Below are 19,747 nucleotides of genomic sequence, written 5' to 3' on the forward strand. Positions count from 1 at the left end.
CCCCGAGTCGGACTCTGTGGTGGAAGCTCAGAGCCTGGAGCCTGCTTCAGATTCTGTGTCTCCCTCTCTCTCTGTCCCTTCCACACTCAGGCTCTGTCTCTCTCTCTCTCTTTCAAAAATAAATAAACAAAAAAAACTTAAAAACTTTCTGGATGATGGATTTGGGGAAGGGAAATGATCTGGGCCCTCAAAGTGATTCTGTTTCTACTTGACTTTCAAACTGTATCTTGGAATGTTGTTCTACCACTTACCTGGAGAACTAGTCTCCCATAAATACAGCATTGAGTTAGCTTATCCAGATTTTATCCAAAAATTTACAAATTTCAGTTTCAAGACACTTCAGTTTCAAGACATTCCTTTAAGCCAAATCTTTTTATATAATATCTATGTCTTTTTATTTATTTTTATTTATCTTTAAAAAATTTTTTTAACTTTTATTTATTTTTGAGAGACAGAGAGAGATAGATCATGAGCAGGGGAGGGGCAGAGAGAGAGACTGAGACACAGAATCCGAAGCAGGCTCCAGGCTCTGAGCTGTCAGCACAGAGCCCGATGCGGGGCTCAAACCCACAAACTATAAGATCATGACCTGAGCTGCAGTCGGATGTTCAACTAACTGAGCCACCCAGGCCCCCCAATATCTATGTCTTTTTAAATCAAAGATATTGAATTCATTCAAAGTTTATTTTTAGTGTATTCATAATGTTTTGCAACCACTACACTATGTACTTCCAGAACATTCCATAGTCTCAAGAAGAAACCTCCCAGTTCTCTCCTTCTCCAACCCCTGACAATTACAACTCTATTTTCTGTCTCCATGGGTTTACTTACTCTGGATATTTCATATACATGAAATCATACAATATGTGACTTTTTCCCCCTAATATAATGTTTTCAAGTTTCATCTATATATAAGTCCTTCATTCCTCTTTATAGCCAAATCTGTTGTGTGGAAATAACACATTTTGCTTATCCATTCATTGATGGATATTTTGGTTATTTGCACTTTTTGGCTATTATGAATATTTATGTACAAGTTTATGACAAACATAATGTCAATTTTCTTAGTTGTTGGGTCTTATGGTAATTCTGTGTTTAACTTTTGGAGGAACCACTTTTTTTCACAACCGTTGTACCAATTGACTGAAAGACATTTTTATATGTATTTTCTATCTGTGTGCAAAGTGTATATTTCTATTCTAAAGGGTTCCTTTCCTAGTTTCAAAAAGTAAAAGGCACTTAAGTGAATTTTACCTTGGATTTTCAAGAGTAAATGTTAAATAGAAGAAAATGCCACTTAACAAAATGAAGCAATACTTTTTATACAAACAGTATACACATCTGTATTCCATTTCTCAAAATTGTATTTATGACATGAATAACTGAAGTGTTTTTATTTCTAAGAATAAAAATTGGTATTTATTCAGTTTTATTACCACCAACATTGTTTTGTCAAAAAAAGTTGAACTCCCCCTTTAGAAAATATTTCCATTTTCAATAGTATAATGAATATTCTGCTTTAAGAGATGTATTTATATTTAACATATACAAACTTTAAACCCAGGACATAGAACCTCACTTACAAGTGAGAGTCTTCTATAAGAGAAGAGACTCCTGACAGAATTTTTCCAAGTATCAAGACTTGACTGTGAAGGAATCCAGGCACATGGCATTAATAAGGTGCTCCTTCTGGTGGATCAAGTCCTTGGCCACAGATCCCTGGTGAGTGTCCTCCGTGGATAACTTGCTTTTATTTAATAATTTCTCCTAAGTGTTGGTTTTATAGTTATGCGTTGTCTGAATGTTTCATGTGTCAGAGAGCCAAAGTGTTTTGGAAATCTTTGCATTATGCCTGCTGTTTTATGATTCATTTTTATTAAACACCAATTCTCTCTACTCTCCCTGAATTACACTCACATCATTGCCAATGGGAAAGTCATTCATTCAAAGGCTGAAGACCCTTCTCCTCTCACTAGGTTTGAATAGCAGAAGGCTTCCTAATGTCCAGAGCCGCAGGGGCTCTTCAACCAGTAGAGTTAGGACAGGGCACGGCCTCTGAGGATGTCCACATCCTGATCCCTGGATCTTGATAATATGATCTGTTACATGGTGATGGGGATTTATGTCTGCGGGTGACATTAAAGTTGCTAATCAGCTGACCTTGGGGAGCTCATTCTGGATTACCTGGGAGGTTCCAGCATAATCACAAGGGTCCTTTGAAGTGAAAGAGGGAGGCAGGAGCGTGAGAGGCAAAGGAGATGTGACAATGGAAACAGGTCACAGGGATGAGACGGACATGACCAGCCATTGCTGGCTCTGAAGATGGAAAGGAGACCAGGGAGCAAGGAATGCAGGTGGCCTCCAGAATCTGGAAAACATAGGGAAACGGATTCTCCCCCAGAGCCTCCAGAAGGAACACGGCCCTGCCCACACCTTGATTTTCAGCAGTGCGACCCATGCGGGAGAATCATGATATAATACATTTCTGTTGTTTTTACGCCACCGAGTTCATGGTAATGTGTTATAGGGCTGGTAGGAAACTAACATGATGTTGTTAGAAGGGACCGAAAAAGACATTGGGAGTTAAGACAGCAAAATGTTAAATAGAAAAATGGGGAAAGTCTTGAGGCCAATGAATATGTATGCACAAGAGAGTGGTAGGAAGGAGAATGGACTTGTTTCAGAAATACAGGCAAATCTTACGTATTTGAGCGGATGGGGAGGAAACTGCAAAAGAATCTTAATTTTCAATGATTCTTTAAAATAAAAAAAGAATTGCCTTATTTTTCAATACATACAGCAGCAGGAGGAATGATCAGAGGACAGAATAAAGGAAAAGCAAGAGAGGTTGAGCACTGACCCCAGAGGCTTCCCTCCTATTCCCTTCCAGCAAGCTTGTGAGGACATTGTCCAACATTTCTGGGTCCGTTTGCCTTTGTGGAAAATGGGGAAAAGCATGCCCCAAATACAGTTTTTTTAAAAGTTTATTTATTTTTGAAAGAGAGAGAGAGAGAGACAAGCACAAGCAGGAGAGGAGCAGAGAGAGGGAGACAGAATCCCAAGCAGGCTCCAGGCTCCAAGCTGTCAGCCCAGAGCTTGACACGGGGTTCAAATCCCGTTAGTTCAAACTATGAGATCATTACCTGAGCTGAAGTTGGACACTTCACCAACTGAGCCTCATCCCTGACTACAATTTTAATGAGACTATACATATGGAGACCAAAACCACTATGGGATGTAACATGTCCTTATTTACAAATGTCCAAAGTGATAAGGGCCCAATTAGTAAACAGTAGTTATAAATATTTGACTTAACACATATACATCTTTTGACCTTTTATTCTCTTACTTTACTTAGTTATTTCACTGAAATGCCAGACTTGTCTTTACTGGCATTATCATGAAGTCCAACAGCAGAGCTGGGGAGAAGGAAGACCTCGGTGGGGTAGCCAGTAAGCATGGGCTAGACCCGCCCCTGTCCCCAGTCACCCAGTCCGGGTCTCCCCTACAGGCACAGCTCTGCAGCTTTCTATAATGTTTCTCAGCATTTCAACAGGAGAGGGTGACAGCGTGGAGAAAGAAGGCTCACTTAGGACGCAGGTTTCAGACAGAAGACTCTACTTAGAACAAAGGACAGAGCTGGCAGGGAAATCACAGCCTGAGTCTGGCTGGACCACAGCTCTCCTCCCATTTTTGGGGATGATGTGACCTGAATCCCCAAAGCCTTCCGAGCTGTTTAAGAATTAAATGAAATGATGAATATGAAAGCTCTTTGACTAATATAAGCCCAAGGCAGGTGTATGTGAAAGTTTAGTGGCTGTCACACTCAGATTGGGCTCCTGGAGTCATACCTTAGACCAGGGGGCTTATAAACAACAGAAATTTATTTCTCCCAGTTCTGGAGGTGGAAAGTCTTAGGTCAGGGTGCCAGCGTGGTGGGTCCTGGTGAGCGCGTCTTCCTGGCTACAGACTGCTGACATCTTGGTGCGTCCTCACACCAAGAGAAGAGAGAGGGAGAGAGAGCTTTGTGGGGTCCCTTTCTAAGGGCACTAGTCCCATTCATGAGGATTCCACTCATGTGACCTAATCACTTCCCAAAGGCGTTACCTCCTAGTACCTTTATAAAGGGTGAGGATTTCAACACATAAATTTGTGGATGGTGGGGGGCAGGGAGATGCTAGAAACATTCGGTCCATAACAGTGGTCTTTTATGGTTGCGTCTCTTCTCTGTTAAAATTTGTTATAGTTGCGATGTCATCCCTAGTGGATTTCTGCCTCACTTGCAAGACCCTGAACCACTTATCTCTTTCCTAACTGGTTGATATTATTTTTCCTTCCCTTCCAAACCATCTCCCCCATCCATTAGATTTTCTTCCCTCCCCCCTCCTTCCAGATGGTTCCACTTAATGGCGTCCAAGAGACACTGGTGTTCTCATTGTCTCTGAACAGAGCTATCTCCCTCCCTCGCTCCTCTACATTTCATCCAGAGCCATCTCCTTTCCCTTATCTACCCATCCAGATCTCACCTTCAGAGTGTCCCCAGGGTACCCAGCACAGGGGAGACCCTACCAAAGGGGTGTGAGTACTTCCTGACCGATGAGCAAGAGGGAGAATGATGATGACAAGCAGAGGGAGGGTAACATTTATCTTGTCACTGATGACAGTGGCCTAATTAGAAAGCAAAACTAGATTTCTGGAATTTCTTCCTTTGTTCTTTCTCTTTTTAGTTTGTTTTCCGTGAAAACGAACAGTTTATATTCATTTGCATTTTTGCTGTTTTGTAGGTCGTTTATACTCATCCTCTTTTCTGTGCAACATGTATATGCGGTAAGTACATTAATTAGCTCTGAATGCATGCGCTATTCTTGTTATAATCCTTTTCGTGTCAAACAGATCACTCTGTGGGACTCAGTTTTCTCATCTGTAAAATGAAAGGTTGGACCACGTGAACTCTAAGGGTTTCTTTTCTGTAGTCAAGACTGCTTACCAAATTGCCCAGGTATTGGAGATTTTTTCATTTTATAACATTACCCTTTGTTAAACTCTTTTTTTGGAAGGGGGTAGGAAGTGGCCAGGCCATCTCAAGATGAAATCAAGGAATACAAGATTACATGTGAACATTTTAACTCTGGAGAAAGATAATCCTAGAATATTCTGTAACAAGATGTCTTTCTTCTGCTTCCCACTGAGGAATCTGAGTTATTAAACCCAACCCCAGACATTTCTGGGAAATGACACTATGGACCGCCAGTCACCCAGGTAGATCTTGAGATAACTGAATTGCTTAAATCACCCTAGTGAGCACGTTCCCATCTGTTAATCCTCTCTTGGATTTACCCAATCCAGTTTCTGTGATTTAAGTTAACATAGGTCTTTTCAAGGCGTCTCAAAATAGAAAGTTGCTCTCTGTTCCCTTTTTCGTACCGATCAGGAGGAGAGAAGGAACCAGAAGCTCTCCCCAAGTAGATGATTTGACTTGTTGCACTTAGTCCCATGCATTTGAGAGCATCATCTCAAAGAATGAATAGAAAGAGAAATACACTGAAATACATGTGTCTGGATGTTTTTTAACCTGATTTCTCTAAGTTTATTTTTGTATTATATTCTTTCCCCTCCCCCATTAGAAGAACCTCCATAGTCTTAAATTTCACTTCCTTTGTTTATGTTTCATACATGGGGGAAAATTCTTGAACCAAAGATTCATCTAGCCTGGACCCTCTTGTCAGGTTGTGCTATGCAGAGATATTAGTGATCTCACACAGAAGTAGCTATACTATAGTCGGGTTTTAACGATAGTGATAAAAAATGATGCAATAGCTTTGAGAGGCAATTTGGCATCAGCCATCAGAATTTCAAATGCATAATCCTGTTGACACAGGAATTTTCCTTTTTGTAATTTATTGTATCTATTTATCCTGACTTGTGCATAAAGAAAATGCACAAAAATATTGTAGTGTTTAGTAACAAAAGAAGAGAGGTAGCTAAAAGCCCATGGAGAAGGACAAGTTAAACAAGTTATAGTTTGTCTATAGTTTCTCTCTCTGAGGGGAAGCCATTCTGTTAACTTGGAATGACTTTGAAGATGTCTGATTGAGTGAAGGCAGCAAGGTACAGAGAAATATACCATTTGGGTAAAAATAAAACAAAACTCAAATCACTAATAAGTGTGTGTGTGTGTGTGTGTGTGTGTGTGTGTGTGTGAACATGTGTGAGTGCATATGTATTCCTGGTGTGAAGGTGCTTGTAACTACCCAGAAATGGATTGAGGAGAAGGATTGCCTTTAGGTGAGGGAATGAGGAGCCTGGGCTGAAAAAGAAAATTTCCTTCCCCATTAGACTCTTTTGCCCTGTTTCAGGTTTTTATCATAGGCAAATATTGTGTTTTTTTTTTAAAGACCTCCTTTTTTTTTCCCCCTGTTTTTTATTTATTTTTGAGAGACAGAGAGAGACAACATGAGCAGGGAAGGGTCAGAGAGAGAGGGAGACACAGAATGTGAAACAGGCTCCAGGCTCTGAGCTGTCAGCACAGAGCCTGACGGGGGCTCGAACCCACGAACTGTGAGATCATGACCTGAGCTGAAGTCTGATGCTTAACCAACTGAGCCACCCAGGCGCCCCAATGTTGTTTTTCAAAAAAGAAAATAGAGGCACTAATGTAGGACCAGTTATTAATCTAGAAATTAATAACATACTTCTTAAACATTTTATTCAACATACATGTGTTTAAAAAATATCTGAGCTAAAACAGGAACTTTTCCTTTTTTTCCTCTTTGAAGAATAATATTAGTTTTGGAGAACGTTGGTGTATTCTGGTGAATATGGTTTATACTTTGAATATTGCCTTGTGTGAACAATAGTCTTTATCTTTTACAAATGGATTCATACAGTCTGTTTTTGGAGCACACATTTTTCCTCTATGAAAGCCTCCCCTGCAGTGGTATTTATTGGGCTGTATCTAATGTACAAAAACTTCTTAGAGCCTAAAACTACCTCTTGCTTTTTTCTCTTCTTCAGTACCATTGAAAGCTATATATGTGACTATTTCTGTTTTTTTTTTATTAGAATCTGCTAATTTATTTTAAACCAATTCTTTCCTGAAATGTAATTTTGCTACAAACATCTCTGTGATGGTTGGCACAATTAAGAAAAAAAAACAATAAAAGAACAAACTTGTCTTTATTATCAAGCCAGCTAATCAACTGACCTTCTTTCCCTGGTTGTTTTGATATCTCACTGAACACATAGTAATGAGTCCCAACCTTAAATGAACCCAGGTTTTCAGACCAGTTATTTTAAAGTGTTTTCATGATGTCCTGGACCTGGCCATTTAACTTTTTTTTTCCTACCTTATCAGAGTTTTGAACTTGATGGTTCTACATTCATAGATAAGAATGTGACTCAAAGCTCAAGAGGCATAAATTTCAGAAACTTCAAATGCATTTTTAAACCTGCCTCTTCTGAAGGCTCACATTCATATACTTTAAAGGACCCTATGGAGTTTTGTTTATAAATTTTTTTATTCATGCTTAATTTAAGGAATTTTCTTAAATTCTTTCTATCTTACAAATATGTGTCTGAACATATTTTTTTCCTAGAAAAAAAGGGGTCTAGGTTGTGTGAATGAATAATAAATACACTCTGGATAGACCCTTTTCCCTCCCACACACATAACCATATATATGTGTGTAGGTTTACATGTGTGTGTATTCATATGTACACATACTTATACATCTTTCTATACATACTTATGTACATTGGTGCACAAGTATACATGTTTCTTTTTTATCAGAACTATAAATATTTGCTAAAATGTTATAGTTTCCCCATTATGCTTTGGTGTAAAGACTCAAGTTCATGGCCTTGAGTGTAAAAGATCTATCAGTCATAGAAATGTGTGGTTAATGTGTAAGTGTTGCAGTGAGGGCTGGATCAGGCAAGATCATGAACTAGGCGAAGTGCATCTCTAGTGCCTTTCTGATATTTCTGTGCACATTCTCAGCTCGAAGCATCTAGCGCTGTTTTTGCCACTACTTCCTCCCAGCCCACCGCCCAGGCTCTAAAGGAATGGTCAGCGTTCATTGCCATTGTCATTGCAGGTGCATCATGGTGGCTGTTTTGTTGTTAAGGGATCTACTTATGGAAACAGTTATTCTGGGATTATGCTTTTGTATTGAAGTGACGGATGACATTGGATAGAGACAATGAAGATTTGTGAGAACAAGGGGCTGATTCTTCCTAAAGAGCATGTGTGTGTGTGTGTGTGTGTGTGTGTGTGTGTGTGTGTGTGTGAGAGAGAGAGAGAGAGAGAGAGAGAGAGAGAGAGAGAGAGAGAGAGAGAGAGGGAGTGTGTTTGGAAGAAACATGAAAGTTAAGAAAATATGTGATTGTGGAGAAACTCTCTAATCTAGAGAGTGTTGGAGAGAAATTAGCAAGAAACGGGAAGGGCTCACATTATTCAAGTTCAGGAGCTTTCTGGTTGAGAGACACATTAGAGGACATCTTGGAGTTTCAGCAGTTTGCAGGAGGCAGCTTTCATGTGAAGTCCAATGCTGTGACGGGAGCAGTGATAAAGAAGGACTCTGTGGTCCTTGAGGGGAAGCCAGAGGGTCCTGAAAAGCAGCCAAGTTTATAATTGAAGTGAGACACCATTGTGTCCTTACAGTTTTCCTAATCATATAGTTTACACTCTAAGATTGTTCACAACTTAATAAATAAGGTCTTGCCAGGAGCAACAAATCATAGAAGATTCTGGCTAAAGAAAAATGGCTTCAGAAAGGGTCTTTTTTTCAATCCCAGCTCATGTAAACTTTTATTTTTCTCACACAGTTATCAGCCCTCACATCGAGCCACAGTGAAAGTTATTTGCCTTTTTATATATCAACATGAGTCTTTTCTTTTCGGGCTTCAAAGATAAAAGTGTACTGTAGAATTCTCATGAGTTAGATAAACCAAGCTGCTCATTATAAGAGACATATCATGTACCCAACTAAGTGAGGAATACCAGTGTACTAAACCAGATGCTTCACTTTCAGAGTGGAAAGAAGTTTATTGTGCCTTGCGGAGGAAGAGATTGCTCACTTTGCCAGTGCTTTCCTGAAAAAGGGTCTCGGGTAAGTGGTGTAAAAATCAGCATGGGCAGTGGGAGAAAGAAATGAGGAGTGACCAATCAAAGGACATAACGTTTCGGTTATGCAAGATGGGTTAGCTCTAGCAATCTGCTGAAGGGAGTCTAGCTAGAGTCAACAATCATGTCATGGTCACTTAAAAATTTGTTGGGAGGGGGGTACCTGGGTGGCTCAGTTGATTAAACGCCCAGTTTCGCTCAGGTCATGATCTCACAGTTTGTGAGTTCAAGCCCCATGTCGGGCTCTGTGCTGACAGCTCGGAGCCCAGAACCTGCTTCAGATTCTGTGTTTCCCTTCCTCTCTGCCCCTCACTTGCTTATGCTCTCTCTCTATTTTTTTTAATTGGTTGGGAGGGGAGATCTCATATTAAGTATCTTTACCACAATAAAATGTTAGAAAAAAGTCAACCTGGGCGGCATGTTGAAATTTGAGCCATTGTGAATTCTTCACATTAAGTAGTCCCAGATTCTTAGTGTGTTCTGGTAATTGTCAGTGTTCCTGTTTTCCAATGAAAGTTGTGTACATTCTCTAAGCCATCCCAATTTTACTAGACTACATGTCAAGTTTAGAAGTGCAAGCCATGATCTACCCAGTGTTTCATGCCACACTAGTCTTGTGAACTGCCTTGTGCGAAAAGGGTCCCATGCACGCTGGGTTGCCATCTTGAAACTCAGGTTGCATATGAGCATTTTTTAAAATGTTTATTTATTTTTGAGAGAGAGACACACACAGAGCACAAGTGGGGAAGAGGCAGAGAGAGAGGGAGACACAGGATCTGAAATAGGCTCCAGACTCTGAGCTGTCAACACAGAGCCCATCGTGGGGCTTGAACCCACAAACCATGATATCTTGACCCGAGCTAAAGTCGGATGCTCAACCGACTGAGCTACCCAGGCGCCCCAACATATGAACATTTTAAAGGCTCTGAAAAGTAGTGCAGTGAGGAGGTGGGAGATCTTGTTTAAACATATCTAAAGTGGTATATCCAGACGTTGGACTACAGGACCCTTTTTTGGATAACACCTGAAGTCACGTGGCATCGTGTTCTGTGATTGGAGTGATGGCTGCATTTATTGTGTGTTTCTTGTGCGCCATACTCTGTTCTGTGTTCTCAAAATGCTTGAGGTCTCTGACTCGTCAAGTCTACTTTCTTGCCATCTTGGGGTGCTGACTTTGCAAGGCAGAAGATCAAAGCTCAGAGAGGTGTAGTGGGCTGCTCAAGTCCACCCAGGACAGTGCTCTGGGTGACCGCACCAGACTCTCTGTCCCTGCAAGGCACAAGCGCCCCCTTGGCTACGGTATAGGGGTCATGTGAACATGTAAGGACCTCTATCTCCCTTATACTCTGACGCAGCAGCTGACGGCCCACTAGCTCATTTGTGCTGGAGGATTAGGTCAAACAGTTCCTCTGATTAAAAATATTCCCGCCATCTTAGAAGAAAAGAGCATGCTCCAGAAACCTTGGACAGTTTTTGAGTCAGATCAGTGATTCTGTTGAAACTGGTCCAAATCGATCCTATAGGGCATGATGCTTACAAACCACTATTCGGCGACGATCAGTCTACAAGGAGGCACAACCTCTCCGGAGATGAGGGACCATCTATTTCTCCCATACTTTGCTTTCTCTCCCCACAATACGTGTCCAGTATGTAAGGGGACCTGTGTTGAGCTCTCTTCCTGAAAGCAGCTACCTTCCCGAGCATAAGTTATGACAAATTCCCTTCTGCTTAAACTGCTTTGTTTCTTTAGTACTTCAACAACTTTGGTGCTCAGAATTTATCTGAAGGTTTTTCTTTTCCTTAAATTTTTTAAGTTTATTTAATTATTTTGAGAAAGAAAGTGCAAGCAAGGTAGAGGCAAAGAGAGAGAGAGAGAGAGAGAGAGAGAGAGAGAGAGAGAGAGAGAGAGAGAGAGAGAGGAGAATGAGGATCCCAAGCAGGCTCTGCACTGTCAGCACAGCCCAGTGCGGGGCTTGAACTCACGAACCTTGAGATCACGACCTGAGATGAAGCCAGACACTTAACTGACTGAGCCACCCAGGCGGCTTCCCCAAGCTGCTTTCATGACATGATTTAAAAGCAAGAGGTGCAAACTTGCAGTTATAAAATAAATAAGTCCTGGGAATATACTATATGGCATGAATCATAAGAATAGTACATAATACTGTCTGGTATATTTCAAAGTTACTGAGAATAGATCTTAAATGTTTTCATCACAAAGGGGAAAAAACCCAGTTACCATGTGAGGACAGATGCTAACTAAATCTATCGTGGTGATCACTTTGCAAACCATACACATATCAAATTATGATGCTAAGATGCCGAAATTAATCTAAGGTTTAATATGTCAATTACATCTCAGTAAAAATTCTTTTAAAAAGTAAAGACACTAAAAGCTAGCAATCTAAGATGTGCCTTTTTGATGTATATGTGTGTGTTATTCAGGGGGGGAAATCCTGGCTTTCCTGTGACTTTAAAAATTTTTTTTAATGTTTATTTATTTTTGAGAGAGAGAGAGTGTCTCTCTAGACAGAGTGTGAGCAGGGGTGGGGAGAGAGAGAGGGAGACGCAGAATCTGAAGCAGGCTCCAGGCTCTGAGCTAGCTGTCAGCACAGAGCCCGACATGGGGCTCGAACTCACCAACTGTGAGATCTTGACTTGAGCTGAAGTCAGATGCTTAACTGACTGAGCCACCCAGGTTCCCCTCTTGTGATTTTTAACATAAACACATCAAGATTATATAAATGAGAAGGAAAAAATCAGTGCGTCTACATTTTAAGACCCTTGGAGTTTTGAGACCCAACAAAAGTGGATGGATCAGTTTAGTGAGAGGACGCTAATGGGCGTCACAAAACAAAGAGGACCAGGTGCTTGGCTAAGGCTCTGATGTAACTAAGGCTGAGAGTTGTTTTGGTGGGGACATCTGGTGATGTCTGGAGACATTTATTGGTTGTCACAACTGGGTGGGGGGAGGGGTGCCACAGTATCTCCTGGGTACAGGCCAGGGATGTTCCTCGGTGCCCTCCAAGCACGGAACAGCCCCCCACACCAAAACCGTAACCTGTGCTCAGGTGGACAGACCTTGCCCTCATCCCACAGCAGCTCTGAGGCTGATGGGATTCGTATTTTCACCTGGCCACGCAAGGAGCCTGGACTTACAGGAGTTTTAATAACTCGCTCCTATGTGGAAGAGGCGGGAACCCCGCCCCAGGGTCTGCCTTCAGTTGCGGCATTTGGCCCATGATCACGAAAAGGTGTCTCCGCTCTCAGATTCAGATACCAGGCTGCCGTCGTAACTTTGGGAACAGCTTCGAGCTGCCTGAGCTTCGTTTTTCTGGAGTCTTTCTCTTCTGCTCCCTTGGGTGTCCAGCAATCACGAGCGGTGCACCTTGCGACCCAGACAGTCTCAGGGCCAGGGGTGACAGGGCTCAGGGGGTGTGGACTGCACGCTGCTGTCTGGGTGGTAGGACAGAGCAGAGTGCTGAACGCGGCCCCCCTTCGCCCTTTCCAAGCCAGACGGCCCCCACGTGAAGGCTGCACGCTGCCCGCCCGCGGTCCAGCTGGGAGCTCGGGAGCTTGGCTTGCACATGACCGCGAGGTCGCGTGGGAGGTGGGTGCTCCCGAGGGCTCAGGGGTCAGCCAGCCAACTCCTATCCCGTCTCTGGAGCTGCGGTGACAGTTCGAGGGGGTCCACAGGAATAGGAATGCACGCAATGCCAGAGGGTTGGGGATCCGCCTGAGACCATGCAGCCCGGGAGGGGCATGGCCAGGCATCCCTAAGAAAGAAACGATTCCCCCTTCAGGGGTTCGTGCCTGGGTGAGTCGTTTAAGCCCCGGGCCACGACTGCTGTGTCTGGAGTAACGCCTGGCCCTGCGCTGTGGGATGATGGGGCTGGGGCTGGAGTTGCCTCCCCGCGCTGGAGCCTGAGGGAGAGCTGGGGTGTGTCTGGGGCAGGGAGCCAAGGGCGGGTTCCGTGGCTTCTGGCGGAGTGAAGTTCAGCGTCATCGGTGTACCCCGGATGCCCGCAGTGGCTGCACCACGTGTTTCCGCCAGCGATCACCACGCCTTCCCCTTTGCACCTGTCCTGCTGCACCCGGTGGGCCACCTGCTCTCCCTGGAGCATAATCCGAACCTTCTCACTTGCCTACCACTTTCCGGGCTGTCTTCCCACTTCCGCTCTGCCTCTGTTTCTCCTGCCCTCCCCAAGGAGCTCGGTGGAGACCCCAGCCCTCCCGAAGCGTCCCCCCAGCTCTTCCCAGCCAGCGCTGAGGCCCCTGGCAGGCCCCTGGTCCCCTTCCTTTTACTGCTTGCACCCCGACCTCTAGCCCTGCTGGGGTGAGAGCATCAGGGCACGTGACCCTCTTCATGAGATTCTGAGCAGCCTCCTTCGAGGTGGTCGTGTGGACACATGGAAAATGCTTAATGTTTCTTTGGATGGCTTTGCTCCTGCCCGCACTGGACTTGTATCCGGCAGTTAGTACCCATAAATCAGTACATGAAAACTCAGCCTCCAGCGTGGGTGGGATTGGGAGACTGAGTGGGTGGCCACACTGGCCTTTCGCGTGCTTCCTGGGATACCTCCCACGTCTAAGAGAAGTGGAGGGGGGAGGGTCACCAGGGGGTGTCTCACCTCAGCCCTCCCCCTGCCCACCCGCACATGCATCGCTGAAATCTGTCATTAAATGTGCAACCTCACATAAGCTCCAATCCCTTGTGGGTTCCGGCAGGGCCAGACAGAAGTATTTTGAACAGTGCCAGAAAGCAGTTCCGGGGCATCCTGGGAAGAGCCCCAGGCGAGGGCGGGAGACTGGAAACCCGGTGCCTTTTGTCAGGTTGGGGGTCTCAGCTGAGAAATAGGGGTTGTTCTGTCGGGCTGGTCCCGACCCTCCCGGCCCTGACAGCCTCTGGTTCTGTGGCGCAGGCATGGCCTTTTGTGTAGGACAGCTGTTTAATTGGCTTCCAGAAGATTTTGCAATGATGCCCTGACATTTCCCCTAACCTCATAATTGTTCCTGTCTGAGAATGTGGATGAGCTTGGCACTGGCTGAGATTTTAAGATTTTCTTTACCAGTTTCAGTGGCGGAATCCTCATGTTTTTGATGGCTGTCTCCTTGCAGGGAAAATTATGTATCTTTATAGACTAGATGGGACCTTTCAAAAGCTCCACTTTAGCAACTGGCATGATGAAAAGACATGTTCTATAGCGTTTTTCAGAATAAAATAGAAAATATGTCCATATTGTTTTTCATTGAGTGGAGGCTGCCAACTATTAAACTGTTAGCTGTTCCATTAAGAACTTTATAATTCGGCAGTTTTTATGCAAAGAAGTCAAAGAGTATAAAACTCAACACCTGTCTTTTTTTATTTGTTTGTTTGAAAGCTGAAATCACACATTGGCAAATCAGTGTTTCCTTTGGGAATTTTAAATCACTAAAAAAATTGCACAAGTGTTTTTTGCCACAATCTCATTCATTTGTCCCTCATGCTCCTAAGAGCCTGCATTCCAAGATAAAAATGGAATTTACTTGGGAGATTTTAATTATTAACATTTTTCACCATTAAATTATTGGCACACAGAGTTCTAGGACCCAATCACTTTATCCCTCACACAGCTGTATTCTAGTACAGTCTATAACTGTAGCATGATAAATGGTACAGAGCAATTCTTTTGAGATCCCAAAGCGCACATAAGTCAGTGATGTTATATTTTGGTGTAAGCAGATTCCAGTGACCACTGACAAATTTGATCTGTCACTCACCCCCTTAGAGATTTGGTCCTGCTGTCTTCTTTTTCTTCTGCGTCTTTCTCCTCCAAGAACAAACTCTCCAGCTCATTTTGTCTCTGTTGGAGATTCCTCTGAGTCATGAGATCCTGCCTAAGACTCGGGTGCTTTCCGGGGACCCAAGTGAGGGGCCCTGGGACGGGACGTCCGTCTGTCCTGCAAAGGCATCCTAATCTAGAATTGGAGAAAGCACAGTGCCTACCAACAAATCCCCCACTAGAATTTAGCCCACCACCAGCTGCCAGTGCACAACCTCGGCTCTGTGTGTTAAAGTGTTCCCCGGTCAGGAATGTTAATCTTGAGTTCTGAAGAATGAAAAACTTGTAAAAGTTAAAAGAATGGATCTTCCATTGTAGGTACTTGAGGAAGTATTTCTAAGCAGGCTGTGGGAAACCTGGATGTGCCTATCATTTCCTACTATTTGGCCTATCAACTGTCATAGTGATAGAAGTAACCAGTGGTAGCTCAGATCCATATGGAAGGATGACTCCAGCCACGAATACGGCTTTCCATAGGCTGACCGATCTCTCTCTCTCTAAAGCTGGCATTTGTGTTTCAGAAAGAAGGAGAGGCAACAAGCTTATATATGCCTACTGTATTGTAGAACGTATTGTTTTCACAGGCCCGGTGTCCCGAACCTCACTGGGGAATTCTAGGGACAGTTTGGGTCTCGTAGGTTTTGGCGTATCTGCCCTGATCAGTCACCTCATTAAATTGCCTGTGATTTGCAGCACAGCCTTTGGCCTCCTCATGTGGAGTTCAATTCCATAGCAATGAAGATTGCTGAGCTCTGCGACCCAGCGAGAACTGAGGGCAGGCAGCCGCAGAGCTCAGCAAATGTGGGACTATGCTGAACCTGAGTGGATCAAGGTCATTACCACAGGGGAGACAGCCTTTTTGGCGGTGAGAAATAAGGGCTGGCTGTACAGGTGCATCCCGAAGCAAGGCGTATGCCCCATAGGAAAATGGGAAACCATAATCGTAGCTCTAGAAAACCTGTCTAGTGCAAGGTCAACAGCTGTCTGACTACATTAATTAAGATGCTGATTTACAAAGAAAATAAAAGAAGATATTTTTTTTCTTTCAAATACCATGTTCACTACGTCGTCACAAAGTCCACAGGGAAACAGCCAGGTCTCAGAGGTGCTAATTTTTTTACATCCCCATCATACAAGCGTCTCTGTAGTTCATTCAGCAAATGTCCATTCATTCATTCCTTCCATTCAGCAAATAGCCATTGAGCATTTGCCGCGTGCCTGGCCTTGTGAGGCTTCGGTGATAGAATAAAAAGTCCCTGTGGCCTGGAGCTCAGCGTCCAGTAGGAGATTCACCTTCCGGCCATTATTTCTGGGTGCCTGCAGAGTGCTGGGCCCTGTTAAGAGCCTGGATCCTTGCTCTGTCCCTGGGATAACGTGGTCCCCTAGTTTCATATGGGAGCCTGGGAGTGGGGGCAGGTCACGGACAGCAGTGGCATCAGACGCCACCTAACGATGGCCCGGAAGCCTGTGTGTCGTGCCTCAGGCTGCCATAGTAAAGTACCTACCACATACGCAGTGGCTTAAAACCACAGAAATTAATTTTCCTGCACGCTCTAGAGCCAGAAGTGCACAAGCAAGGTGTCGGCATTACTGTGCTCTCTTTGGGAAAGAGCGGAGGCTCCATCCCCTGCGTCTCCCAGCTTCTGGTGGTCGCCGGCTTTCCTTGGCTTATGGCCCTGTCACTCCAGTCTCTGCCTCTGTCTTTGCACTGCCTTCTCCTTTGTGTCACATCTCCCTCTGTGTCCCTCTCAGAAAGGTGTATGTAACAGCAGTTAGGGCCCTACAGATAATCTGAGATAAGCCCCTCCTCTCAAGGTCATAACGTTAGCACCTCTGTTCCCATCTCGGGCAACTTCCACTACTCCCAGGGGTCAGGACGGGGACACATCTTTTTGTGGCCACCATTCAACCTACTGCAAATGTCCGGGCAGAGAGAACAGCCTGCATTCGGACTCTGGTGGAAGAGCCTCTGTTCCAGCCTGGAAGTAAGAAGGAGACAGGCTGGCGTGTTTGAGAGACTGAAAAGTGGCCAGGAGGATTTGGCTGGAGTAGGTGAGGGGTCAGGTGACCCGAGGTGCTGTCGGAAAGGCAGACCCAGCTTCTCCAGCCTAAGAGGGAGGCTCTGAAGGATTTTAAGAAGAGTGGAAGCAGGTTGGATTTATGGGATAAAAAGGTCATTCTGGCTGCTGTTTGGAGAACATTGTTTGGGGGGGATTGCTAGGGAAAACCCTTCAGGGAGCTGCTGCAGTCGCCCAGGTGGGAGATGAGGTTGCTTCGCAGGGGAGTGTGTGAGGAGATGGGGGAAGCAAGTGGGTTTCAGGAGTATTTGGGAGGCAGGGTTGATAGGAGTGAGGGTGACCTTGGAGGTAGGCAGGCGAGGTGTGCACAGCTGTGTGGGCAGTGGTGTGTGGCCGAGGGGACTTGGGGGTGACCGTGGATCTACGAGTCCCATTTTGAGTTTGGAGAGCCAGAGGTCAACTGAATATGGCCAGGACTCCAAAGAGAAGTCTGGGCTAGGGAGGAAAGTGGAGGGGTTGGTGGTTCCACGTTGGATGCCATCAACTCCATGGAAAAGGTCAAGTTTGGCCAAGGGAGAGTGAGAGGAGGGCCAGGGCAGCCCTGTGGGGATTCCCTTCCCAGGAGGAAGGGGGCCAGCATAGAAGACACAGGAGAAAGACACAGATAGGCAAGGCGCGGGGGCAGCAGGAGAACAGCGCCGGGAAGAGGAAGCGAGGGGCAGCCGGTTCTGGCTCCTCTGGGAGCCCACCGAGGGCTCTCCAGGCTGCCTCATTCAGTTCCCATGGCAGGTGTATGATGTTGTGTCACTCTCACACCATTTTTAAAAATGGGAAAACCACTCTGTGATGACCGGGTTCAAGAGGTGGCTTTCTTTATTGCTCCGTGGCAAAGCCCTATCTTCCAGTTCTCAGAGAAGGTTTTTTTTCCCTCCCTGTACCACACAGCCTCTTAAGAGCACAGCTGAAAATCCAGGGTCAGTGTCAACTCCAGGATAAATGGGTCAGCGGATGCTCTCATTGACAAGTGAGGTGATCTCAAAGTGTAAGAAAATACTCTGCCACAGCAGTCTGGTCTCCTTCGACTTTCCACTCCTCAAATAACACCTTTTTGTTATTCATTTTAATAACCCTTCGTGTTATCCATTAGTTTTTCCCGTTATAGGTATGGGAAGACCCTGGAGGCACTTAGTTAAGGATTTTATGCCACCTGTGGGCTCCTGCTGGCGGGTTTAAGTAATGTTATAGTGTCGCCTAGTGGATGAATCTTTGAATTGCAGTCCAGCATTCAAAAGGCAGAAGGGGTGATGCTAAACTGTTAATTTTAATTATAAAAGACTTCATCCATTCAGTATTCACTGAGTTCGTGTTCAGAATATATATCAGGCAAGGTAGTAGCCAAGGTCCTGAGGTAGTAATAAAATGTACACGGATCCCTAACCCCAAAAAGCTTAGCAGAAGACATCACTCCAAGCAGATATTAATTAAAGCAACATGCATGAAACAACACTGAAATATAGTGATGAGTCTAGTTAGGTGGTATTTTAGAGTGGACAGGAGAGTTCCTAAGAGAGTGATATTGATCAGGACTGGGGTAAAAAGAGAAGCAGCAACTGAAGTCAGAGGACTTGGGTTTGAATCTCTGTTTTCCCAGGTGATAGTCGGTGGGCGCTGGACGTTGGCTTCATCTCTCTGAGCCTCAGCTTCCTTGTTTGGGAAACAGAAAATGAGAAACAGGGGGACTTTTTTTTTCTTTAAAAAAGATTTTAAGTTTATTTATCTTGAGAGACAGAGACAGTGGGAGAGCAGGGAGGGGCAGAGGGAGAAGGAGACCAAGAATCCCAAGCGGATTCCACGCTGTCAGCACAGAACCCCACGCGAGGCTTGGACCCACAAAACCACGAGATCATGACCTGAGCAGAAACGGAGTCAGATGGATGCTTGACTGACTGAGCCACCCAGGCGCCCCACACAGGGTGACTTTCTGCTTTAGGGATGTCAGGATTCCATGAGAAGCATGCACAGCGCAGAATCAGTGCTTGGAGCAAGTGCGCAGGGAATGGTAGCTGTCGCCATTGGTTGGAAGCCGCTAGAATGTGAAGTACAGATGGGGAAAGGCTGCCGTTGCTTCAGGCAAACTGGAGGTACACGTGTGACTGGAACAGAAGGAATAGGTGTGGAAACTACAGGGACCAGGTGGAGGAAGGCTGAGTGTCCCCATTGCGGGGGGTGACAAAAGCAAGAGAAGACTGAAGAGGAGGTGACGGTTGTGTGTGGATGTGGGTAGAAGCCTGGAGTGAAGGAAGAGAGGGAGGCTGGGGCTTGGGTAACCCACATGACGTGACAGGGGAGGGCTTCCTCTGCAGGGACATGACAGACACATGAGATTTATGTCAAGGGAGGTATGATAGCCTTGGCCAGGGGGTGGACATGGAGAGCGAGGGAGGCTATCAGTTGCGTGGCGAGCTCACATGAAGGAACGAAGCGGCCACCTGACGGGTGTGGGGACAGGAGCGGAGCGCAGGGAAACTCATTTGGGAGCCATGAGTGCGAATTAACAGAGGAAGGTTCAAGAAGGTGTCTAGAAACAGGTTGGACAGATAGGGTAGGACTAGGTAATTGCACTTGAGGACGACAGAAATAGAAGTCTTTAATTACTTGGATGAATACTATTATTTCCTGAAGAAACTTTATGAAAGAACACAGAACACATTAAGATTTTATGTTTAAAAGTAAGACGCAGCTGGAAGCAATGGGCACGTCACAGCAGGCCTGGGGGGAGGACG

General features: G+C 44.9%; 1 protein-coding gene across 1 annotated transcript in view; it reads left to right on the forward strand.

Annotated features, from left to right (window-relative positions):
* The window catches only part of COL4A4 (collagen type IV alpha 4 chain), a 129,561-nt gene that overhangs the window by 16,615 nt on the left and 93,199 nt on the right, over positions 1–19,747 (forward strand). Inside the window, exons 3-5 of the mRNA XM_029933685.1 lie at positions 1,565–1,722; positions 4,785–4,827; positions 9,033–9,110. Coding sequence (XP_029789545.1) covers positions 1,667–1,722; positions 4,785–4,827; positions 9,033–9,110 — 177 coding nt within the window. The 5' untranslated portion in view covers positions 1,565–1,666. The remainder of the gene's footprint in view (positions 1–1,564; positions 1,723–4,784; positions 4,828–9,032; positions 9,111–19,747) is intronic.

This window comes from Suricata suricatta, chromosome 3, assembly GCF_006229205.1.
Source record: "Suricata suricatta isolate VVHF042 chromosome 3, meerkat_22Aug2017_6uvM2_HiC, whole genome shotgun sequence".
Taxonomy (NCBI): domain Eukaryota; kingdom Metazoa; phylum Chordata; class Mammalia; order Carnivora; family Herpestidae; genus Suricata; species Suricata suricatta.